This window comes from Amia ocellicauda, chromosome 21, assembly GCF_036373705.1.
Source record: "Amia ocellicauda isolate fAmiCal2 chromosome 21, fAmiCal2.hap1, whole genome shotgun sequence".
Classification (NCBI taxonomy): Eukaryota; Metazoa; Chordata; class Actinopteri; order Amiiformes; family Amiidae; genus Amia; species Amia ocellicauda.
In genome coordinates, this window is record NC_089870.1 from 7,240,820 (window position 1) to 7,266,829 (window position 26,010).

The 26,010-nt window shown below is 38.9% G+C and overlaps 3 protein-coding genes across 3 annotated transcripts in view; 2 read left to right on the forward strand and 1 right to left on the reverse strand.

Moving 5' to 3' along the window:
• dnajc17 (DnaJ (Hsp40) homolog, subfamily C, member 17) overlaps positions 1-9,797 on the forward strand; it is a 62,333-nt gene extending 52,536 nt beyond the window's left edge. Inside the window, exon 11 of the mRNA XM_066694434.1 lies at positions 9,537-9,797. Coding sequence (XP_066550531.1) covers positions 9,537-9,662 — 126 coding nt within the window. The 3' untranslated portion in view covers positions 9,663-9,797. The remainder of the gene's footprint in view (positions 1-9,536) is intronic.
• Positions 9,798-13,055: 3,258 nt separating this feature from the next.
• Positions 13,056-16,584, reverse strand: gchfr (GTP cyclohydrolase I feedback regulator). The gene is made up of 3 exons (XM_066694498.1): positions 16,400-16,584; positions 15,297-15,391; positions 13,056-14,392 (listed from the first exon to the last, which is right to left on the reverse strand). Exons 1-3 carry the CDS (start codon positions 16,433-16,435, stop codon positions 14,263-14,265), a joined length of 261 nt encoding a protein of 86 aa, XP_066550595.1. The 5' UTR covers positions 16,436-16,584; the 3' UTR covers positions 13,056-14,262.
• A 3,060-nt stretch (positions 16,585-19,644) lies between these two features.
• Positions 19,645-26,010, forward strand: part of rmdn3 (regulator of microtubule dynamics 3) — a 45,366-nt gene continuing 39,000 nt past the window's right edge. The window contains exons 1-4 of the mRNA XM_066694823.1: positions 19,645-20,283; positions 21,064-21,241; positions 21,399-21,545; positions 23,588-23,843. Coding sequence (XP_066550920.1) covers positions 20,127-20,283; positions 21,064-21,241; positions 21,399-21,545; positions 23,588-23,843 — 738 coding nt within the window. The 5' untranslated portion in view covers positions 19,645-20,126. The remainder of the gene's footprint in view (positions 20,284-21,063; positions 21,242-21,398; positions 21,546-23,587; positions 23,844-26,010) is intronic.

Sequence of the window (26,010 nt, forward strand, 5' to 3'; positions counted from 1 at the left end):
TATGTTTTCTATCTGCTTCTTTCTTTATGTTCTGTAAAAAAACTAAAAATTGTAGGCCTTATACTAACCAGGTGATAAACAAGTTTCATTAGAGATAGGAATACCACTTGGGGAACTTGTCAAAACGCCTAATTTTGTATACAAATCATTGAACCTTTTTGCTTCTAGGTAGTACCAGGTCATTTTGTTGTCATTGTTTTTGACAAGGTATTTAACCGTCAGTCGTTTCAAGCATTTCAGTCCCTGGGTTTTGTCTGAAGGTGTTCTGATGCGTTTCCCACCACCGTTCCAAGACCAGATGGCAGTGCACAAAGAATATATCTGTGTTTTTATTTTGTTTTCTGGAAATCAGTAAAATCTTCAGCTTTACTTGATAAACTTGATAATTGCTCTTGATTATTTCTGTGCTCCACCCTTCTGTATCTCCGAGAACTGAAACTGTTGCCGACTTCCTTGTGTAGGCTGGTTGAAAATATATTTCAAGTTGAAACCTGTACATGTTTTATTAAACTTTTTAATACTATTTATTACCATTCATAGAACACCACCAACAATTGTATTTTCCATAATGTTTTGCTCTGACTAGAAAGATAGATGCTGTCTTTTGATGGGATAAGCATTATTCATCTCCTTTTTATTCTGAAATGACGCTTGGCAAAACCCTTTATTGCATTTTACAGAAATAACAATACAGATGTAAATAAGTAAAATAAACTGTAACAGTCAGTACATTGAAGTCAGACATTTAGCATGTTAATATATCTTTGTCTTTTTGTATTTTTGGCTGTTATTTTTAAGCACTAGGGAGTAAGTATTTGTGATACAAGGTTGCCATAACAAAAAAAAACAATTCACCAACTTTCAACTCCTCAACTCCTTTCAATTTGTGCACATTCTTATTTTTAAATTGCACATGATTTGTTCATATATATTTTTTTAAGTTCCAGTTTTTATCCTGGCATGTGTTTTTCTTTTTCACGTGTTTATTTAAGTTAACAGAAATACTTGGGCTGGAGTTTGCACGTATCACACGTTTAATGATCTCTAAATAAGTGTTTGGCCCTCATAAATCATTCCTCCACATCCTGCTGACATCCATAATAGAGAAATCACTCATAATTAACTTCACCTGACTGGGAGGAATTTAAATCGACCAAAATGCAATAAATTCAATAAACAGGTGGTCCTGTTTTGTGTGCACTCATGTAACCAATCTTGGCGAGGTTTTTCATACATGGAAGACCTCAGGCCTGAGTGCCAGCTACTGGTGATCCACACTTAGATGTGTTCAGGTCTTTTCAGTTCTCCTTGTCTTTCACCGTGACCTTGATGACCCTTGAATTGATAACTTGGGTTAATAGTGATAGCAGTTTTTCACCCCTTGCTAGCGTCAGTTGTTTACTTTGGTAGTGCTGTGTCATGAGGATTATGTATTAAAATAACTCCTACAGTATTAGCTACACTACAAAACATTGTACATAGTGTACCAATTGGATATTATTGAGACACTTTTTCCCCTCTCACTTTTAGACATGGACATTGCAAAGTTCAAGTACATGTGTGTCACTCACTCACTGTGATGGTAGCAAGGTAGCAAACATTTTTGAGTGCTCATAGTACTGGCTGGATTATAGTAGGCCCCATTTGTTTGAACCACAGCAAGCTGCACTTATAAGATGGAATTGGGAAATGCTTATATGTCACTGTTTCTAAATCATAATCAGAGTGCTGCGCAGGAAAAAAAAAATGTTCTCTTACCCTGGGGCTGCAACAATGATTAAAAAAAAATATAGTTTTTGAGTACTATTCTATTACCAAATATAGACGACCTGTACTTTTTTGTTGGTTAAGTCTGGCTCAGTGAAGCTAGAAACAATTTAATTTCAAGCACCAGCCAAAACGTCACATGGGCACTACTAGAACCCCAGAAACAATTGCAATGACATAAATCTGTTACATCTAACCCCATGAGCTATTCATTATGTGTCTGTACATTGCATTTCACCCCCTTTTACTGAGTTACATTCCTTATTTTTTTCAAGAATGGCTGAAATACACCACCCACCAGTCAAAGATGTATATACAAAATATATAATGGAATAGAAACATAAATAAATAGAATAAGCAGATAATGTACAGAGCACCACAGATTACAGTAAAAAAAAAAAAAAATCTTATCCTTTTATTATTATTATTATTATTATTATTATTATTATTTCTTGGCAGACGCCCTTATCCAGGGCAACTTACAACATAAGTGCAAAAATACAGTAAGTACAAGTATTCTGTAATACGTGTTCAACAGGCATTTTGTTTGCCAGCAACTGTTGCTCGCTTCACACAGGGGTAATCCCTCTATTTCCAGCTAAAGTGCATGTGTCTATAGTTAAACCTAAGTGATCTTATATCACTTGGATGATATAAGTAAATACTTGAGCAGTCCTTTTGCATTTTGTGGCTGAACCTCTATGATTGTAGTCTCTCTCTTTATATTGATCTGTGAAAAATAAATGTGGTCTTCCTTCGTATATTTTTATATCCAGGACAGGCCTGGTGTTGGGCTATTTAGAAATCCCCGGCACATACAGTTTGTACGTGATGATTTCCGTCCGCATACACCCGTGGTTTGCTTTTAAAGCACAAGCCAATGGATCAAAGAATCCCTTTTTTGTTTTTCTTTCAGTTCCAGGTTTCAGAAACATCTTTGTACTCCTTGTTGTTTGTTTGTTTGAACTTGAAAAGAGCGGACTGAGATTGAGTAACAGACTGTGAAAATCAGTTTCTTTAAAGTCTTCCCAGCTTGTGTTCATTGTTTATGTGTGTCTCAAGATTAGTTGTAAATCTATATCGTAGAGAATAACACACACATTTCCCACTGCTCTGACACTGATATAAAGTTCAGCAGCAGGTTTAAGGCCAGTGGGGATAATTTACACAGTGAGAGAGCACTATAAAAGCTGAGTGAAAAGATGACAAGAGGAAATAAGGAATCTGTAATAGCTGAACAAGAAGGTCAGGTTATTGATTTTAGCATGTACAATAAACATGCTTTGGGTTATTGCAGTGTGTGTATATTTGTAATGCATCATTTTTAGAAAGATCTATTCACAGTATTTTCACAGTTTTTAATGATTAGTAATTTAATGACCTGGGTAATCCTGTGTTCTGCTCCCTGAATCTGACTCAGGGTGAACCAATTTCTAAAACTGAGAATGCAAAAAGTGTCTGAACTCCTCTGTATTTATTTGTAATTTTGCCCTCTCTTTCTTTAGTCTTTTTTTCCCTTAGTGAGATTTCTGGCCCTCCTAACCACACCTGAGCTGTGTACTAACTAATTGGCTGATGTGGTGATTTTCAACTCCCTGTCATCACAGTCATGTTTCTGTAATCATTAAATCTTAATTTCTATATTTGGTGAAAAGAAGTACGTTAGTTTTGCCAGAACCCCTTTGAAATTCCAATCCACCATACAGTTCTAAATCTCTAATAGTGTACAAAGGTATTTCTGTAATAGGAAAATAAGTATCTAATCTGTCGTTCGTCCTAATCAGATTACATTAAATTACAGAATAACCAAGAGGGGGAGTATGATTACTAACATAATTTGAAGTCCTTCTCATCTGCTGTAGCTAGATTTAAATCCTTGTTACTTCAAGGCCAACCTCATGATGTTTCTGCTTTGTGTTGTTTTTGTTTTTAATTGTTACTAGTTTTCAAATTCATATTTGGAAAGCAAACAGCGACTCTTGTGGTTTTACAGAATTGTTTAAGCATTTTACACTTGAACCCAAATCCAAATATTTAGATCTCGGAATATTTTTCTGTGTTCCTAACGTTGCCTTTGAACACAATGCCAACTGTGGAGATTCCACACAGATAATGTTCTTTGCAAGGCTAAAGCATCATATCATGGTATGACTAATTTGAATAGGTTGTTTGATGCAATAGTGTGGTTAGACTGGGCGAGATACCAGTCTGGTTTCCTGGTGTTTTATTCTGGGCTGTGGTACCACAATAACCCTAGGCAAAAACTGACATCATTGGCACTAGTCATCTTAAAGGAGTCTCTTATGTCATCTGCATTTTCTTGCTATTTCCTTCCCAACTTGTTGTTTGGTATTTGTTCTGTGGGGTTTTCAGTCATTGAATAAATTGTGTTGAACTAATTTCTGGGGTTAAAGGAAAATATCTGGGGAAATAAATACTTTTTAATCTCACGTGAGAAAAGATCTACCACGTAAGCATTACATAAATTGGTATTCCATGACCTTTTGCTGTGATTTAGGATCTTAGAGCTAATGAGGGCGGTAAATAGAAATATAATTCCCAGTATACGCAAAAAATAGGTGTTGAAATGAGGACAACAGGAATGCTCGGTCTACTCCTTGAGATGTATATGGGCAAAAACCATTGACCCGTTGTCTTTAATTCAAAACACCTTCTGTTAATTGGAAACTTACATGCTATAATGCCAAGGACATGTCCATTTCCTATCCTCCCCAAAGGCCTGGTCACAGGAGCTTAGCTGTTAAATCCCCTATGCTCAATCCCATCATTTGTTTATTCTTTTTTCAACTGGAACCATTATATCCATTTATGTGGAAAAGCACAAAATGTTTCATTAATTAAAATGACTGGAACAAAACATGAACATCTTATTTATGTGATTAATGAATACTGAAACTACAGAACATATATACTAGGGGTTCCCAGTGGTATTCAATGATGGTCCACTTAATAACTATCAACATTTCCAAAGGTCCCACCTCTGATCCTATGTAATCGACCCTGACGTAGACAGTATTTTTGTGCTCTTTAGTCACTCTGTTTTCTACTTTCAAAAACTTTAACTCTGTTAAATTAAGACATTAGCTGAAGCATTATTCACAGTACTTCACAGTATAGTATTTATTAGTATGCTATGCATTTTTCCTCTCAACCAAGAGAAACATATTTAAACAAAAAAGGATAATAAAATAATCACTTTTGCATTCTTCAGTTTTACAGTATGCTTTCACAAATTTCCACAAGTTTCCAGTAGAGGTCAGGGTATAGCAGAGATACTGTCAGAATACAAGTGAAGGTTCATATTGATTGGCATTGTTTTTAATCATCAAGCAAAATAATGATTTGTGCTGTTTATTTAAGCTCTTAATCCCCTATTTTTGTTTTGCAAATAACAGATCAATCTCTTCTGCTTAATGAACAAAATTGCTACAACTCTCAACACAATTCCATTTTTTTTTGCCAGTGTCCTTGTCTATTTTTATATGACTTCCTGCTAATGGGGGGTTGCATTTATACATTCATCATAAATGCTAGAGTCATTTATGATGACTCTTTGTCACCAGTGCAATGGGAGGGACAGTCAAGATGATATTTCAGATAAAGTGCACCAGTAAATTTGCTGGATTGTCAAAACATGGCCAGAGAACTTGGTGCATTTTATGCAGTGGTGAACCATTGACTGTAAAGTAACCACTGTGGTCCTTTTCTTAACATGTCAGCTTACTCTGTGTGAACATGGGGTCAGAGTTTCTGCAAATTAACCCTTCAAGTGTAATATAATAATGAAGAAATGCTATAATCCACAAACCAAAATTACAGTACCTGGCTCAGTGCCTAAAATAAAAAGTTATCTCTCCAGCTGGCCCTAAAAGTCGGTAGTTTGTTCTGCAGATCACTGAAGGAAGAATGTAATTTGCTTAGCAGTACTCCAGTTTCTGAATATTGATCATTCTCAATTAAAAACAAGTACAACCTCCTTTTTTTCCTTCATCTTCAATAGTCTTACAACACAAAGATGAAAATTGGGACCTCCGTTTTTTTATTATTGATATATATACACATTGTGTGTTGGTTTTTGTGGAGTATGACAAAATATTTGAATTACTTTCACGTATGTTAAATCTTAAATTCTCATTTGACGTTCTGAGAATGATGACAACAACCCCTTCTTAAATTTGACAACAGCGTTCTTTGTTGTTCACCCTCAGTCCTGCTGCACAGTCGCCCACTTCCTCGTGCGTCTTATCTAGTCCAGATGCTTTACCTCACACACATATACGCAAGCGGCTCTTCAGTCTTGTTAGGAGGACACTTCTTTGGCAGAGTCACAAATCCAATAGGAAGTTCTGTTCTCCACACAGTGCTTCCCCAGATCTGAATTAAGGGTAAGAGACGATCAAGCCTGTACGGTATATAGTATAGAGATGATATTAAAGTAACTGTCCAATCTGATCTGAGTTGCTTAGATTCTTTCTTCACCTAATTTCAGAAAATGAGGGAGTCCCAAAGTAGCCAATTGCCTTGATGGTTTCATTGCCATCACTGCCCCGCCCCCCAAAACATATCTAATCAATCAATGATTTTTTGTTAGCTATAGCGCCCTTTGCAGGGTAGCCACAGAGTGCTTTACAGATTGAGTATAAACAAATAAATAGGCCTGGGTCTAATGGGTGCCTCGCCAGCCCCTCGGAGGAGCTCTATTCTGGAAGACAAAAGAAAGATTTGCACTCAGCTACTCATAGTAAAATAATTTAAATGCTGAGACAGAGGGGGCATCTCTTCCATAGCCTGGAAGATCATTCCACAGTCTCCGGGGCTTATAACTAAATGCTCTGCCACCTGCGGTTTCCTTCTGTATTTTATTGTGTATTACTTTAAATACATCCACATGGAAAAAGACAGGGCATCTACATTCCTAGGAGACATTATTGTGAGCTACATCTTCCTGCAGAAGAAATTGATTTTCTCTGCACCAGTTTTCAGTAAACATACAACACAACATATTTTATATAGATAACAACTGCAATTTTTTTTATGTGATTGTGTTATGTGATGCTAACATCACAGGTCTCTGTGGCTGAACTCAATTTAACATCACATGGAACGATGCCAACAAGAAGTAATGCATCCCAGTGGGGGCAAATCATGTTGAACAAAATGAAAAGGCACATTATTCAAAAGATATTCTCTCCAGAGTTGATAACAATGCCTTTATGAGGATGTTTTGTAATAATAAGACTCTAAATGTGCACATGGACCCATACAGTTTAAGAGATCAATGCTTATTAGTTTGTAACTCCATTATGATTTTCCTATTCTTATGAATCTAATGAAAGCAAAAAAAAAAAAAAAGTGCTTCTATATAATCAATATATATGTATGTTATTTACAGACAAAATCATTTATACATGTCAGGAGAACAATAACTGGTCACTGCTGGGGAATATAGAGAAGTCTTCTGAACTAGTCTGTGACAAGAAAAAGAAAGAAACAAAAAAATAGGCCGCTTACATATTTTACATCAACTGTGGACCATGTTGCAGCTTTGTCATTCTGCCTCTGAAACCCAGCACCCTGTAACCCAGAGATCTTGCTCTGAAACAAAGCAGACCTCTTTCGTAAGTCTCAATGGGCCACAAAGACAGATAGCTGCTGTTTGCTCACTGACAGCTGTAATAGGAACTCTTAAAGCAACACAGACTTGCTTGTTTTTTAGTTTTAAAGCTGTTTTATTTAAAATATGAGAATTATAAACACAACGGAAGAGCTCTTAAGGATGTGTTTCTATAAAAATATATAAAGGAACATATTGTGGCCGAGGGTTACCAGATTCCTCCCACCCCACACCCGGCTGGCGCGCAGTTTGATGTTTGTCAGATGCAGTGCATGTGATTTTCATTTGCTTTAACGCTGAGATTGGAAAAGGAAAGGCCGCTTTGTGTTTTGCATGTCAGTTTGGTAAGAGGAGGGGTTCAGGTGTGAAGGTTGCCGTGTTGAGTGCAATATCCCAGTGTGTATAACGCACTGATTATCGAGTCGTTTTGGTCAGCTGCCTAATAAACTCTGCCTTTGTGTTGCAGTGCTGTTCTGGGACAGTGTTCATCCTTACTTCCCAGGCCAGGCACACAGTGCGAGTAATTTGCCCTGAAAAAGTCCTGAAAAAATGTAAAGCAACCATGAAAAGTCATCACCCTGCTCTTCTTCGGTAGGCTAGAGCTGTTCACTCCCCCTTCAGCATCACTTAAGAAAGCTGGAAAACTTTAGAGCAAAGGCAATTGCAGGCACCTTCTTTACCTTTTTTTTAATTTTTATATATAAGTAATGATTACTTATATTTTTCTAAGTTTTTCAACAAACTAAGTAATGGTTCCTTATTTCTTATTTCTGAACCACAGTTTTCAAAAAGTAAGTAATGGTTACTTATTTTTACGTTTCTTGTTGGTTACTTTTTCGGTATGACTTTTTTTTTATTAAATAAGTAACTGTTTCCCTTAAAACTTTAGTTTTAAACTCAGTACATAGATAATAAGTAGCCCAATAGGTAACAGTTCTTTCATCGTTAAAATAGCAATTGGCGATAGTATAAAAAGTAATAGGCTGCTAAAAAATAAAAAAGGATAAGTAATGATTATGTTTCATGGTTCTCCAAAAAATAAGTAATGTTGTTTAGTGTTTTACTTTTTTAAACAATATATATTTACATATATATTATTATTATCATTATGGCATCATATCATGGCGCCCCCTGTGGCCTATGCAAAGACATCAACAAAAACATAAAAAAACAGGACATTTGAGCTGTGTGTACCTTTTTATCAGTGATCTACCTTAATTTCAGACAGGGCATGGGGGACATATGCTTCTCTTAAGCATAAGTGTAATTTACAGGGGCCGTTGTGGTCCATTTGCCTTCCAAAAAACTAAATAGTGAATTGTTGCAGGTGCTATCTTTGCAGACCTTCCAGACCTATATACAGGAAAGATCTAAACTTAGCTGTGACCATCTCTTTAATGATTTACTAGTTTAGCTACTAACTCAGTAAGGAGTGGGCTTTTTGCATAGGCAGAAATTTGCATAGGCAGGGTTGTTAGCGGATTGTAAATGGGGGAGCCTGTGTTACCTGTCTAACCTGATGAGATGTAATATCTGTATTTCCATTTTTACCAGTAGAGATATATTTCACTGTAGATCGCCTTACTAATGAGTGGAATTTAAAAATCAAGGCAAAGGGTTTTATCATAAAAAAAAGCCCAAAGTCTGTTGTGGTATCGCTTACGGTTCTTTTTGTACCATAGTGGTGGCACTACTAACTCTTGAGGACTGGCAGCCAAACCAAACCACAGAGATTTAATGCAGGCTAAATAGTATAATATGTGAAGTAGTGGAGTGATTCTCTTGGTTTTCAAATGCTGCACATTTTATATGTACTGATTATCACCCAGGGGAGTTTGGTCTAACACAGTGAGGTGTTTTTTTTTTTTTTTTTTCTCAGTTTGTAAGGGGTTGGCATGGGGCCCGGGGATCACTTTTTATCTGAACTTGACCAACATGAGAGTGCTGTGAATGAAAGCCTAACTGGTCGCTTAATCTGTCCAATGTCATTTTAATGCACACAACCATGATTTCAGCTGTTCATTTTGAACAGTTGTGTTCTGAGGAGTTGTAAATAAATAGAAAACCTGCAGGACGGAGGATCTTTTCAGCTGCCCAGCACTGCTGTAACGGATCCCTTTGTCGCCCCCTGCAGGGCTCCCTGTGCAACGAGCGGGACTACGAGAGTGTGGTGCTGATGAGGATGCGCCAGGCGGCGGAGAGACAGCGGCTCATCGAGGAGATGCAGAGGCAAGACGAGGAGGATGCTGCCCGGTCCTAGCCCAGGGGCGGCCGCAGGGTTCTGTCTCGCTTTAGTTTAATAAAGCTTTTCTCTTATTTTAAATAACACAATATGGTATTTATGTTCTTTTTTTATGCTGGAAGATCACTGATCAATAAATGAGTTTGAATCTCATTTGTTGCACACATTCTGTCTAACCTATAAGTGACTAGAACGAAGACAATTCAGGTTAAACGTGAGTCAAGGATATAGAGCACAATATACAGGCATACTGGGTACAGCAAGGTACAAAGACTTGATACAAAGTCTTCACGCTTGTCATCTTTATCAATAACTTTAGATATGCTATTGATACAAGACTAATAGACAGACCGTCTCCTCACCAACCTTATGCTATTGATAACAGAGACAACTTCAGACAACCGTGCCCACTTCCTGTGAATCAGCACATCACTCGAGCATTTAGAGAGACGAGTGAAAAAGTGGAACCAGGGTGGAATTTACCCAGTTTTATTCCATACAAACCACGTGTAAAACCTTATTTCTTCTCCCCAGGTTATAAACAATGCTGGTTGTCCACTCCTCTGCAGCATATTTGATTTAAAATAAGTGGTGATGAGGATTCAAAGATCCTATTGCAAAATGTTATTCAGTGTTTAACACTCCGCAATGGCCTACTGGCATACAGTGAGGGAAAAAAGTATTTGATCACCTGCTGATTTTGTACGTTTGCCCACTGACAAAGAAATGATCAGTCTATAATTTTAATGGTAGGTGTATTTTAACAGTGAGAGACAGAATAACAACAAAAAAATCCAGAAAAATGCATTTCAAAAAAGTTATACATTGATTTGCATGTTAATGAGGGAAATAAGTATTTGACCCCTTCGACTTAGTACTTGGTGGCAAAACCCTTGTTGGCAATCACAGAGGTCAGACGTTTCTTGTAGTTGGCCACCAGGTTTGCACACATCTCAGGAGGGATTTTGTCCCACTCCTCTTTGCAGATCCTCTCCAAGTCATTAAGGTTTCGAGGCTGACGTTTGTTTTTTTTTTTTTTTGTTTTTTTTTCTAGACTAGGGGCCAGCAAAAAAAAAAAAAAAGTCCTTCCTGAGATTGTATATCAGCGCAATTACTGCCTCCTGTATTGCAAAACACCTTTGAATGAATGGATTATTCATTTTTACAGTCCCAAGGCTGTTATCATTTAATTACCAGCTGTCAGAAGAGTTCATGTAATTATGGGAAGAGTAAAAACTGCTCCTTTGGACTTCCTCCAGTATAGATTTCTTAATCCCCCAGTCCGATATTGTAGTTCAGTTACACTCTGTTATAGTCAATTTTTAATAACCATAACAAAGAGTAAATTGTTTCCCCCAGTGCGGTATAATTCTATAGTCTGTGCTATGTACTCTCTCTACAGACAACTAAAACCACTGCCTGTCTGTATATAAACACATTAGTAGTGAAGGTAAAGATTCTTTATCTGGATATTTTAAAATAATATTTTAAATTAAACATTAGAATGCAGAAACTCTTGAATTAATCTTTAAAGAAACTTCAGGGAATTTGAATCTTACACCTCTATTGGCTGATTTTCTTCCTTCAGGGCTGTTTTTAAAAAAAAAGTCAAGTGGCTTAATCCTTTAGGCTAAGATGTCCTGTCTCACGATGGTCTCTCAATTTGAAAGGCTTCAGGTGGACATTGCCAAATATATTACAACAGCTCGGGTTGAATGCCAAGCAAAGTAAATCGGTTTCCAACTAAACTTCATTTTCAGGTTTGGGTTTCTTCGCAAATTACACATTCGCTCAGCCATTTTTCACATCCTGCAAAATTGTATAGGCAGGTACAGATTTTGTCATCAAGGAACTGAATGTTAGGCAATTAAGGCCAAACATTTTCCTGCTGCATTTCAAATAACTTTATATATCATCTGACTTGGTAAAGATCACATTCTCGATTAAACGCAGCTTTCCTACAAATCTGAGGAAGCAATAATAAAATAATCTTTTCTCTGAGCTGACTGACACCTGGTCTGCAGAAGCTCAGTGGCTGTTGACTTTTAAATAGATTTGAGTGGCAGGAGAAAGCGCTGGCATTTTCAATCCATTTGAGTTTGAGCCTTATCATTCATCTTTTGCTTTTTCATTAAAAAACACAGCACTGCCAGAAACAGCAGTTCGATGTGACTAATGCTGAATTAACCTTTTGTTATTCACTAGTGTGACCTTGATGTTCATCACCACCCAAAATTACTTGAATAGTAATATCATAAAATCCACGTCTTTATTATTTTGTTTTGGTTACCGACTTCCCAGTTTTAGACCCGATGATCATTTTATCATTCAAAACAAGCTCGTAAACATTAGCATACTTATATGAAGCATGCTATACAACTCCCATCTGTGGTGTAAATCCATGTGCTTAAGCATTTCAGTGTTTTATGGTTTTATTTTTTTGGAGTGTGATAAAAGGATCAGATGGTTCTGTTTATGTTGTGATGGTCAGGCTTTTTATATTCCTTAAAAGCAAAGTACACAAAAGCCAGTCCAAATTACAATAATAGAGGAAATACAATTACACATTTTCTTCCAGAAACACATCCTGATTCACTGGTTTGCCAGAAGTTGCTGTTTAAGTAAATTAAGTCAAAGAAGTCCTGCTTAAACTCAATGCAAACGCACAGACTTGAACACATCTTCAATGCGACCTCTGTCTTCCTCGTCCACCTTGGAGCTGGCAAGTTGGCGGAGAACGGAACCTACATCTCATATCTTTTGGCAGCCATTTTTTCTTTTTTTAATACAAGAGGGAAATTACAGCCACATTTCAGCCAAGTCACGGTGCTCAGTGAAGTGAACAACCAAGCTCGGGCAATTGATTTCAGCTCACTATTCAGACCAAACCTGGCACGGCCCGGACCCAGCAACAAATTAGTTTAATGAAACCACCCACGGAGCCTGGCTGACGCAGCTTTTGCCAGTTCAGAGTTTCTCTCTGTCTGTAGGGACATCCGCTACTCTGCAATTGCATCTTCCTTTGCCTCAGGCAGGCTTAAGGGGGATGTGCAGCAGCAAGGAAAACCTGGCAACCATTTTAGTCGAGAACCTTTGTGTATGTACTACACTTTACCGTAGTATTTGCAGTGAGCATCCTGTGACTGTTTCTCTTTGGTTTAGGATGTGATTTGACCAGGTCAAGACTTCTGCATGCTCAGCTTATACTGCTCAAGCCAGTCAAAGATGCAAAGGTCTGATCACACAACCCCCTGAGCACTTCTGAAACTTCTGAGATTGATTCTTGGAAGAGTCTCAGTGAAACCCATTCCTGGGATTTCCCCAACACAGGTTCTGTGTCAGCGACCTCCGTGGTGTAAAGTTAAAAATATTTTGCAGTGCACCTGAAAAGATTATGAAGCAATCACACAATGGTTGTATAGGATAGATTTATTTTTATGGATTTGTTTTCCATTGCATTCATTTAATTTATACAATTTCAGCTTCACATTTGCTTCATTCAAGGGATGCAGACGTACCATTCTCCTGCACCCAAACTTCTTATTTAGCTTTGTGGATAGATGATTGACGCTCAACTGGGAATAACAATTGTTTAAAGTTCAGTAGTATTTTCACTCATCTCTGTGTGTGTATCTACCATGGGCCACACTCGGAGAAGGACAATAGAATAACAAAACAACAGTCTGTGGAGAAAATAAACTGTACAATATCAACTCAAAAGTATTTTACATGCTCTACTGGATCTAGACTATACAGTGTTGTTCACAAAAGAACATAAGTGACACTGCTTATAGTTTTCATAAACCATTCTTCCACAGAGTTACAGAGAAAGGAATTTGGGTCTTTTGCTGGGTACTTTCCTCTCGTTACATATTCGAGTTTTTGCAGCCGTGGTGGACATGAATGATGTCAGTTGGCATTGAACCTTGATCATTCTGTAAGACATTAGCCATTCCGTTTCAATTCCATTTACACTTGGGTTTAAGTACCGTCTGGAATGTATGATAAAAGGAGCATAGAAAACACAGAGCCAAGACCTACGGGATTCATTCTGGCGTGGTCCTGTCACTGTGGAGCAGTTCTTAAAAGCGAGGACAGGTATCTGTCAGCAGCACTTGCAGCTGCTTTGTCCTTCCACTGCCACACAATGCAACCAGTCTCATTGATAGGCTGCATAATAGAGTATTATCCCAAGTTGCATACCGTTCCATTAAAAACTGACGTTCTACAGAATGCAAACATAAAAAAAAAAAAAAAAACGCAGAAATAACTTGCTTAATTGTGCATGGAATATCAGAGACAGATTTACAATAGCTACAGTTTTTTGCAAATTAAATATAATTACTCATTATATTATAAAGTATTGCCTAGCAAAGAACAGTTTTTTGTTTTTTTAAGCACAAGGTACTGTACATATCCCATTTAATGGTAAAAAAACAACATAACGGTGAAAGCATCATAAAAAAAATAAAATAACATGGCGTAACAGAGGTTCTGGCTTTTGTGGACAGAACATGAGGCCACGGCTAAAGTGTAATAATACGCTGACATCCTGTATCCAGTCCCTGGGCTGTTTTCCACCACGGAGACCCCATTCACTCACAGATTTCTGCCCAGCTCACAGCGTCTCCTTGTGCAGGCACCACACCAGCGTCTGGCCCACTCCGGTCATGCTCACCACACGGTAGCCAATCTTCTCCAGTTTGTCCAGAACTTCCCTCGGTGGCTCATCCACATGGTATTCAGAACTGCGGCAAAATTGACAGAACGGCTTTAATGCTTATTATTTGTAGCTAGGATCAATCAGTTAATTATCCCCCTGGCCAGGCCCTTTATAACGCGCCTCTGAGAGAGATTAGAGACGTGTTGGTGGTTTGCGTGTGTTTTGGTGTTTTTAGGTCAATGTACAAGTGGTTTTGTTAAGTGTTTGTGTGACTAAAAGTTTTTATATAAATTTCCCTTCATTCTATTTCTGCCTTCTGGGTGCAGCTCACATCCTTCATAAATTTGCAAAGAGCACTTTAAGCATGTTGGCCATTACACCACCAACCAGCTCTGGGGTCAATCAACTTTATTGGTCCACTTCCAACGCAGGCTGGATTTATTGTCTGGTACTACTTTACATTTGTGATTAAGGTCTTTTTTATTCTCTTTGTAGGATAAGCCGAGTGTCTGTAGGGCTGCTGATTGCTCCAAAGAGGGAGATAGATGCATTTTCACATGTGGAGAAGTGACAACAAACAGACTATGGATAAAGGTATTTCTCATAAAAGACTGAGGAAAAAAAATCTGATAGGAAAAACAAACACAGTGAAAGGCAAGATATAAGCTCCTCTGCTGTTTAGCCTGTGATAAAAAGTTTGAGATTTCAGTGATGTTTCCAGGGAATTTCTACAAGCTGCCTTTGAAAGATAACGGTGAAAAGCCAATTGAATACGAAGTGAAGACCACATTGCGTTACAGAGACTGAACAACCTTTTTCAGAAACACAAAAGGAATTTAAAACACTAGGCAATGTCTTGCACTAATTATTGATGGTGTATTTTATCAACCGTATGTCTTATCTAGTTTTGTGTTGATTAACGCATCACCTGCTCTCCATTTTTCTATATATTGCGTTCTCAAGCACAGGGACTCATTTTGCACACTCACAAGTTGTTGCCCAACATTGTTGTCTTCCGAGCTCCTAAATAGTTCATCAGCGTGACGTCAGAGTACTCATCTCCCACCATAGTAGGGCCCGTTTCCTGGAAAATCAAGCAAAATACAGTTCATTCTCAAACATTCCTGTAACACCTCAGCAAAAAAGAATTCTGTAAACTCCATCACACAGTAAAAGTGTCAGGAGACCACAGAAGACACTGGGGTTCCTTTAACTAACTGTTTCTGATACTATTAGTAGTACTATTACAAATAATATTAATAACCATAATAGTAGTAGTGGCAGTAGTGTTAACAGTAGGCCTAAGCTTCAACTGAAAAGCATGTTTTCATTTAATTTGCATTATTTGTCAATCACGTTGTTGGATTGTTATTCTGGTTTCCCTGCAGGAAACATCAACACCAACCCACAACGCTCATAATAGTTCTTATCATAGTAAACTAGAACGAATCATACTAAATGGGAAGTGGAGTTATTAAGAGTACTTCTGAGTGCAGTAAAACAAGCACGATTCCTTTAAATGTCTCACTACATAATCTATCCCAGGTTTCGAAACAGTCCCATCCCCCACTGGCTTTTAAACACACACAGCTATGTGCTTAGCTGTCTAAACACAAGAAAGTTTAGCTGTGGGCACCGATCATGCGACACACTGGGTTTTCTGCTCAGTGAGTGCATGCATGCATTTCCTACTAGATATGATTTCAATCACATAAATAACGAGTCTAGCAAATGTAAGAAGAAGTGGCGTTAGATTTGCACTATTAGATGCCTGCATAAACATCCATGCCAGTTGCTTACTGCCCACTATATGGCACCAGTAGAGCACCATTATGTGTTGAACAGCCCACTCGCATTGCAAAGAGATACAAATCCCCTTTACACCTTATTAGTGAGGCTGATCCACGCTAAGCATGCTAATGGCTGCGGTGCGCAAAAGCTCGGTCGCGTTCGTGCAGCGCAGATGTCCGCAGTTCTGCGCGGCTCCCCCAATGGGATCGGTGCCATTGTGCAGCTCTGCGCAGAACTGCGGACATCTGCGCTACAACAACACGTAAGCCATAGCTCTCAAAGCAAGACGTTGTTTACGCACCAGGCGGATCTGTGTGCTGATGAGCACGTAAGGCATGGCTGCACTTGGCGTCCGGCTCCTCTCCGCGGCGAGTCCGATGCGTCCCCCGGGGATGGTGTGTGGCGAGTGTCGCGGCTGCCAAGCTGGGAAACGGGAAGCCTTCCTGCCCTGGCGCTGTGCTTCACCCTGCAGCTCCGGGCGGATTGCGGAAACACCCACTGCCAGCGACCAATCAGGGAGCAGCTGAAGTACGGCGCGCATCCCCGCAGCGCAGATTTCCGCATTCCCAGCCATCCCATTGGTGGAGCAGCGCAGACGTGCGGAAATCTGCGCAGCACGACCGCGACCCTAGTGTCAAGAGCTTTCAAAGATTACCAGAAGTACCACAGCATTTTACGAGCTAGAGCAATTTATTGAATATTTCTAAATATGATAGTAAATTGGTAGTAGTCGTATTATGTATCATTATCATATCCCCCCCAAATTACACCAATACGATGTCAGGCAGTCGTAAACAGCTGGAACAGATGGCAACAAGCTACAGATTCAGTTATCTGTGGTAATGCTGATACTGATTTGTGGTTTGCATTGCATCCATTTAATTGTGTTTTTAATAGCAATGTTGTGCAAGTGTGGCTTCAGTCATTGATTATACCGGTGTGGCTGAAGCATTACACAATTCAAAATATGTTCAAGGTTGTATTTGTAGGCCAGTTGGTGGCACTGGTCCATCTCTCCCCCTGTACTGATAAGATATCCAGGATGTTCCCATTTAGAAAGCTGCCAGTTCTGATAACTCTCGATGTTTGGCAAAAGCAAACGTGCTTTCTATAAACTTGCAATAGTGTGTATCCTTTTTTCCAGTGTTTTTCTTCCTATAAGTGGTACAAATGGTAACTTGCTGCAAAATGTATCCTTTTGGGGCTTATGTGTCTTTTTTTAAACTCCTTTACTTTAACACGGGCTGTATATTGATTTACATTCAAGGGTCATTTTAATATCGTACTTCTAAAACTGAATTTGTACCTATTCATAAGAACATAAGAAAGTTTACAAATGAGAGGAGGCCATTCGACCCATCGTGCTTGTTTGGAAAAGGTTGGAAAAGTACAGTAAGGAAAACGACATTAAACTAACTAGTTGTTTTTATTTTTTAGACAGATTGTAAAGTGTTTGTTGGTCAAGTGTATCTATATTAATTGGAGCCACTATATGCATTTTCTTTTTTTTTTATTGAAACTGTCATTTGGAATTTGAAGGTGTCCTACCTGCAGCATATCCAATAAGTACTTGTATATGCATGTTCTCATTGTTTTCTTCAAGTGTTATTAATGCTGTATGGCTAAAACACAGATTTAACTGCACATACAAGCTAGATTAGGTTTCTTACGGGAAAATATATAAAATCTCAAGAGTTTTTACAAGTTTTGCAATCAGACCCAGCCTTCCTTGAGTGTGCAGGAGTTTGATGATTTGCCATCTCTTCTGGTTTTCCTGTGTTCAGCTCAGGTTTCCCTTTTAATCCTGTGGTTTGAGAAAATGCACATTACATCCACAGTGTTTTTACTCTGAAACACGGACATGGAACAATGGTGAATATTCCTAGAGGGGCACATGTTCAGAGTATCTTACCACGCTCTAATTTGCTTTCTTTTAGCTGTGAAAGTTTGAGTGGTCTAGCATAAATGGGGAACGAATGGCGGTTGATATATATATATTCCTTCAAATCCCGGTGTCCCGTAATTATTTTCAGCTTAATTGGGACATATTATTCTGTGGTGTTCCTTTCCTGGAATTCCCAAACATTTACTTAATTCTCATCTGAAGTCAGACCTGCCTTCTTGAATTCCTCCAGGAAGTAGAGAACCCACTACTATGCAGTGCTCTGATATTGCTTTGAGGGGTCTTAAATCAAGCTCATACGTGGTGTCTTTTGTCCTATGTTATGTTCAGATAGTCTGTTTTGGATCAGTTAGATGTGTATTGTACAAACTACCCTCCATCAATTTTGACTTTGTCTTCATTATACGGTCTATCAATTTTACTTCTCTATGTATCTTGTATGTAACCATGTATGGTTCCTGAAAAGTAAAGGTGGCTTTCATTTCTACCCATTCATTAAGTATGACTCATTCACTTTGGCTCTGCAGGTGCTAAGTAAAATGTTCCCTTTTTTTTCTCATGTAATGCAGAGGTGTATTGTTCAAAATGTTAAATTGATCTTGTATTGATTTTCCCCTCTGGTTTTATTCTTAGCAACTGTTCATGGATACAATAGATCTGAAGAAACACTACAAATGGAATATACATATTTTGTTAAAACATTAAATAAGCAACTTGACATAAGTTGATAGACATCAGCATTGTTTGGAAGTTTCAGAGTGATGATTTGTATTGTATTTTCCAGTAATAGCAACAACTAGTTCTGTCTGTGTTCGTCTTCTGCAAGGTGTTCTTTCTGAAATTCATAAACCCATTATGATGGAGTGGTGCACAAAAAGCAATAAAGGCCGTATACGTTTAATAATAAAAAAAGGCTGTGATATGAATCATGCATCCAGTTGGTCTAAAAAAGAAACCAATGTTTAAAATGCCAAGGATATTAGATATGTAGAGAAAATGTGTATCGGCTAAAAAAAAAAAAAACAGGACTGAAAATAAAAGCCTGTAGATTGAAATCGCTGTTAATATCCTTTTCCAACAAACCACCAAGAGTGAGATATTATCTTTAATATCCTCATGTGTCATTGTCATGTTAATGTTAATTTGAAAAAAAAAAAAAAGTACATAAAAAACATTCAGCCTTTTACCTGACGTAAAACATAATATCTTCTCTGTGTATCTTGTGAAGGATTGGATTGAACTGCATTGTCACTGTCAGTAAACGGTTTCATACTTTTCATTTTTAGAAAATTATTTGTGAAACAGGCATATGCTGTATTAGAAATGTCAGAAAAAAGCCAACTCTCAAATGTTGATAACATCTTTAATGGTCACAGAAATTATGCCAACATCTTTTTGCTGATCCGAGCTCTTTAAAATAAGGTTTTAGTGGAATAGCAAATTTACTTCATAATGTTTTTTTTTCTAATTAATTAATATATATTTTTTAAATTAAATTTAGTTTTCCTGATGAACAAGAGCTTCAATACATTTTAAATGTGTTACTGTTACATTAACTTAAAATAAGTATAATGCATTTTAAAAAAAAGAAAAATGTTTCCCGACGGACTGCTTTTTGTGTTGCACAAGATCGGGTTCATCTCTCTTTTCAGTCCCCCGGCATAACTGAAACTGAAATGAAGATGCAAGTAGACAGGAGATTTTGCACGATAACCGACAGTATGTCAAAATATACGCAATAACGTGTTTATTTTTAAATTAGCATTGGAAGAAGAAAAGGCAATCGTGCTTAACACCCAACGTCAAAATGGGCATATAGAGGACCGTTATCTTCGGGGACAGCATGGTCCAGCAGGTGAACAGCATACCACCATGAAGCATGAGATCAGCATCACCTCCATCCACATAAACGGCGTTTTCGTGAGGATCCCTTCCTGAGCAAAACAATCAATCGCATTCGTGGTCTCGTATATTTATGTTTTACCATCAGGTGTTTCATTACATTGGATATTGTTTATCTACGACGACATCATCGCACCAGCACTCTAAACTGGTGTGAACCACCTCAGTCTGGATCTGGCTACCATTTTGGGAATCTTTCTCTATTTTCAGCAAGTGTTTTATAATGAGCAGGCTGGGCACAAGCGCCATGGTTGCCCTGGGGTTGGGAGCCATGGCAGGGGCAGGGCTGGTTGTGTATGTGATGTATAAGGAGAGGAAGAAGAGGAGCATGCGCAAGCTGCCTGAAGCTTCATCACGCGTGGCGAGTGGATCTGTTCAAGGTAAACACTTTAATCCAGACTTATTTCTACACTTATTCCCCGTACATGATTATCCATCAGCCCAGAAAGTGTAGACATGTATGGAGGTTTTTCTCTTGACAGCCTAGCTAATGTGTGTGCGTGGATCAGAAAATATGCACCTTTACCTTTCATTTGAAGATTTTATAGTCAGCAACATTAATCGAAGTAGCAAAATAAAAGCTTCCATATCATTTATTCAGGGGTGCCTTGTAAATATGATGGGAATGCCCCATGTCCTTAGAAGGTCATTAAAAGACACCAAACCTACATCCAGATCTCTAGTATGTAATTATGGTTTTCTGTGCATCTGAGGAACCTTAATTACTTAATGATGCGTGACTTCAACCAGCACTCATCTGTCCATGTGCAATGTATGATGGTGCAGATTATCCACTTTGAGACAACACACGGGTAGGCCTGCTGTATCCAGGGGCCACAAGTACTTGCCCTCAAGCGCCACAACTAGAGGACCATTGAATTAGTGGGTAGGCTGCCACCTACTGGTTCATGATTGCCACCTATCTTTTCAGTGGAATCCCAACATGACCAATCCCTGCAAGTCCACAGGGAAGGCATTGCATCACAGGGTTGTCAAGTTCAATGGTTACTTGCTGGCACATCCTTAGATCTCGGTTTCACTCATGAATCGGTTGTAGTTCATTTGTTACTGGCAGTTTAATCCAACATGCCTTGGTCCCCCATCACTGCACCTGAGACTGTGCCATATTGGTGCCATATGTTCATTAATTACTCTTCCAGGATCTTCAGCCGGCACCTTGGTGTTGGATGCGGAGCGGGGTCTGTCGCCCGGGCAGCAGTTGGAGCTGTGGAACCGCCTCGATGCCGTGCTGCAGTGTGTGGCGGAGCTACGGGCCGAAGTGGCTACCCTGAGGAGCGGCCTGCAGGGGATCGCGGAGCAGATCGTCCAGGATGTCAAGTGAGCAGAGACTGATGCTCCTTTGCATGGGCTTCAAAGAATTGGAGAGGAATTGGCTGATGAGTTGTCTGTTCCCACTTGTCAAAAATGGATCCAACTGATGCACGCTAGTTTCTGTCCACTGAGTTTCCATTAAACGGTTGTCTGCTCTCTTTAGGTGCGGTGTGGAGGAGAGTCAAAAGGCCTCACGAAGGAGGAGAGGCTTTATGTACCGAGAGCGCACAGACTCCATGAGCTCCAGCTCCATTTACTTCTCTGCTAGTGCGGGTCCAGCCAGCACGTATGACGGCGAGAGCGAGGGCGGGTAGGTTGGACAACTTTAAATTGAAAGTATTGATTGTTTTCTTCCATTCCCCACAGTGTTGAAACGAGCAAATCTTTGTTTTTGAATGTTCTGTACTAACATTACAAAACCAGGCTTGAACATTGTAATATGTAAGGAAAGCAGCTAGCAATGAATGTCTATGTGTAGGCCTCGTTAGCTATGATTGACTGGTCATTTCACTTTTATGCAGTTTCAAAGAAGGATATGATAGTTAACACTGTTCTGGAGAGAAATGGTTTCATAAAAAAAAAAAAAACCATTTTGTCTTTGTGTGGTAAGCCATTTGAAAGATGTGTTGCCAGTTTAAAAGAATGTCAAATGTATGCAATCACAAACCTTGCATATATTAGCTGTGCCATGTTTTGGTTAATACAGCCTAGATAAAACTTGACGGCTCAGACATATTCAGTTATTATGTATTTCTTCATCATTTCACCATGAGATAATGCCATGAGTCTGAGGCCTCATTTATAAGATATCACACACGGCCAAGACTGGCATTTGCACTAGCTGCTGTTCTGGAAATTAAAAGACACAACGTAACCCCTAAAATCCAACATCCAAATATATTTTAACGATGTGTCTCAACCTGTTATGGCCTTGAGAGAGAGAGAAAACGAATGGTCCGAACTGGAATGGGGAGTATCTGTTGTTTCAAAAGGAGGGCTCCTAACTTCCCATTCAGTTTTAGTGTTTTTCAAGAATTTGTCTCTGAAGACTTGAAGAGACCCAGTCCAGGAAAGAAAACAGGAAACCAATGGGGCTGTGAGCTGAAGGCAGAAAACAAATTAAAAAACCCTCTTGCCAAAACATACTTTCAGACCCTCATTCTTTTGCCCCACCACCTTCCGTTGGCCCCTCTGTGAATTCCTGTTTCAGCTCCTGTCCTGTGTCTTATTAGCATCCACACATACTTTCACTTGGGTGTCAGTTTCACTTGACCAGGATACATCCCTGCAGTGGGATAGAGGAAGCAGTAGGGTGGCAGGCGGGAGTTTGCTACCCTGCCCATCCTTGGCACAAAGAAGCGTTCTCCCTGCCACAGGCCTCCTTGGCTTTCTCGTCCTGGCATATGATGTTTTAATTGTGCCCTCCGCAGGAAAGCAATCAGCTGAGGGCCGGATTCGCATTAGAAGTGTTAAAAACTTCCCTCCTTCCTGACTTTGAGGAAAAAAGAAAAAGTAAAACAATGATGGGAAAGACTTTATACTCCTGGAACTGCTTGAGTCAATCTGTAGATTGTCCGAAGCTCAACAGAGGCTATTTTTGTAAAATGCTCACTTTAATCCAGTGTTTCAAAGCCAACAAAAAGAAAGGCTTCGCACACCGTATCCGTTTAGGTCTTTTTATAGTAAATGTAGGTAATAATCTGCCTGTGTACTTCTTCCAATAAAGGACATTTAGTTCAGTTAATTAAAAGTGGCACAGATTCAGATGTATTATCACAATACTTCATGTGTTTCTTTATTTATTTTAGAGATGTGGAATTCACTCAGGGGCAATTAAGACTTTTTAATGTTTTTCTTTATTATTTTCACTGAGGCGTATCACATAATGGAAACGCAACATTTACTTTCCTTATTTTCCATGAGCAAATTTTGGCGATTAAGTAAAATATTGTACTTTAGCCTTTTTTTTATGTACCTGCTGTCTGTTGAATCGTCCATCAATTCTTACTGAACAATGTAGCAACATTTTAATCAGTCTAATTGAGTTTCTTTGAAAAATAGACAGATAACAGAATAAAACAAGTCGGCTAAACCTGATTATTTTTACAGTGGCAATAGGAAGTGATGTGATTTTGTTCTGTATGATGTTCCTGTTTATTGTAGTATTTATCAATAGTGAATTAGTGAATTGCCTCTGAAACTCCCACACAATTAACCTTTATTACTGTAAATGTACGAGATTGGTGAATATTAATTGTACAATTCAAATGCACAACCAATCATGTGCATGATAAATGTTTGAAAGTGAGAACGTCCCACATGATTGACACATCCTGTATCCTGACCTGACAGCTACACCACTGCCAACGCTGAGTCTGATTACAACGGAGAGACGGACAAGGACACGGAAGAAGAGGACGAGAGCTGCGTTACAGTGAAGACGCTCCGTCAAGACTCGGCGGATGACGACGAATGTTCCAGTCACCTGGACTGCGAGCTGCCCGATGATGATCTGGCTCTGTTGTTGGAGCAGACGGACAGGCTTCATCGTGGGACCGAGCAAGAGAAGACCGAGGGCTTTGACCTGCTGCTCACCAACAAGTCCTTGGTAAAGAACTAACTTTGCTGAATTTAGTTTCTCTATGAAGATATATAGATATTTTCCATATTCAAAAGAGCAGCCTTTGGTATTTTAACATTTTAGCCTGATTGCTTACTCACCCAGAGTCATACGAATCCATGGAAACCTTTTCTAATTCTGTGCGTCCAGTTTGAAGGAATTTGAATTTAGCAATGAATTTTGGTCACAAATCTCACAAAAGCCATCTAATAGAACTTTTAAATACTTAAAAGCTGTGAGGATAACACATTTGTACATTAAGTATTCTCTACAAGTCTGTACAAAATCAAAATTATTTTGATGAATATCTTTAAACATAGTTAGGACCATAAATATTTGGACACAATTTTAATCTTTTTGGCTCTGTACACCACCACAATGAATTTGAAAGGAAACAATCAATATGCTCTTTAAGTGTAGACTTTCATCTTTGATTCGAGAGTAGTTATATCCAAATTGCGTGAACGGTGTAGGAATTACACCCATTTTTATAGGTGGTCCCCCCAATTTTAGGGTCTCAAAAGTATTTGGACAAACTAACATAATCATGAATTAAATTGTGAGTTTAAAAACATGGTTGTAAATCCTTTGCAGTCAATGACTCCCTGAAGTCTGGAACTCATAGACATCACCAGATGCTGGGTTTCTTCCCTGGTGATGCTCTGGCAGGCCTGTACCGCAGCTGTCTTTAGTTCCCGCTTGTTCTTGGGGCATTTTGCCTTCAGTTTTGCCTTCAGCAAGTGAAATGCTGCTCAATTGGATTCAGGTCGGTTGATTGACATGGCCATTGCAGTACATTCCACTTCTTCGCCTCTCTTGCTTCGGGTCATTGTCCATCTGCACTGTGAAGTGCTGTCCAATGAGTTTTGAAGGATTTGGCTGAATCCGAGCAGATAATATAGCCCTAAACACTTCAGAATTCATCCTGCTGCTTTTGCCAGCAGTCACATCATCAATAAATACAAGGGAACCAGTTCCCTTGGCAGCCATACATGCCCATGCCATAACATGCTTCACAGATGAGGTGGTATGCTTTGGATCATGAGCAGTTCCTTCCCTTCTCCATACTCTTCTCTTCCCATCAATCTGGTACAAGTTGATCTTTGTCTCATCTGTCCATTGGATGTTCCAGAACTGTACAGGGTTCTTGAGATGTTTTTTGGCAAACTCTAATCTGGTCTTCCTGTTTCCTGTTTACATCTTGTGGTAAACCCTCTGTATTTACTCTGGTGAAGTCTTCTCTTGATTGTTGACTTTGACACAGATACACCTACCTCCTGGAGGGTGTTCATGATCTGGCCAACTGTTGTGAAGGGGTCTTCACTAGGGAAAGAATTCTGTCATCCACCACAGTTGTTTTCCGTGGTCTTCTGGGCCTTTTGGTGTTCCTGAGATCACAAGTGCTTTCTTTCTTGTTAAGAATGTACCAAATTATTGATTTGGCAACACCTAATGTTTTTGCTCTATCTCTGATTGGTTTGTTTTGATTTGTAAGGCAAAACTGAAGGTAAAACGCCCCAAGAACAAGCAGGAACTAAAGACAGCTGCAGTACAGGCCTGGCAGGGCATCACCAGGGAAGAAATCCAGCATCTGGTGACCTCTATGGGTTCCAGACTGCAGGCCGTCATTGACTGCAAAGGATTTGCAACCAAGTATTGAAACTCACAATTTAATTCATGATATTGTTAGTTTGTCCAATTACTTTTGAGCCCCTAAAATTGGTGCGACCACATATAAAAATGGGTGTAATTCCTACAGCGTTCACCCAATTTGGATGTAATTACCCTCAAATTAAAGATGAAAGTCTACACTTAAAGAGCATATTGTTTCCTTTTAAATCCATTGTGGTGGTGTACAGAGCCAAAATGATGACAATTGTGTCCTTGTCCAAATATTTATGGACCCAACTGCGCATTTCATCAACTGCTAAGGAGGTCAGCACAAGGATATGGTGCAGGCAGAAGGAAAAGTAGTCTATAAATAAGGAAGTATGTGGAAACTAATTTCTTGCGATTACCAATAAATTAACTATTTATTTATTTAACTATTTATAGTATTGTAAGACTACAAATTACAGATGGCCCAGCTTTTGAGTATTTCAAAGATCTATTAGCTGGATTTTGAGAGTCAGCGATTTGTGACCATTTGCATCCA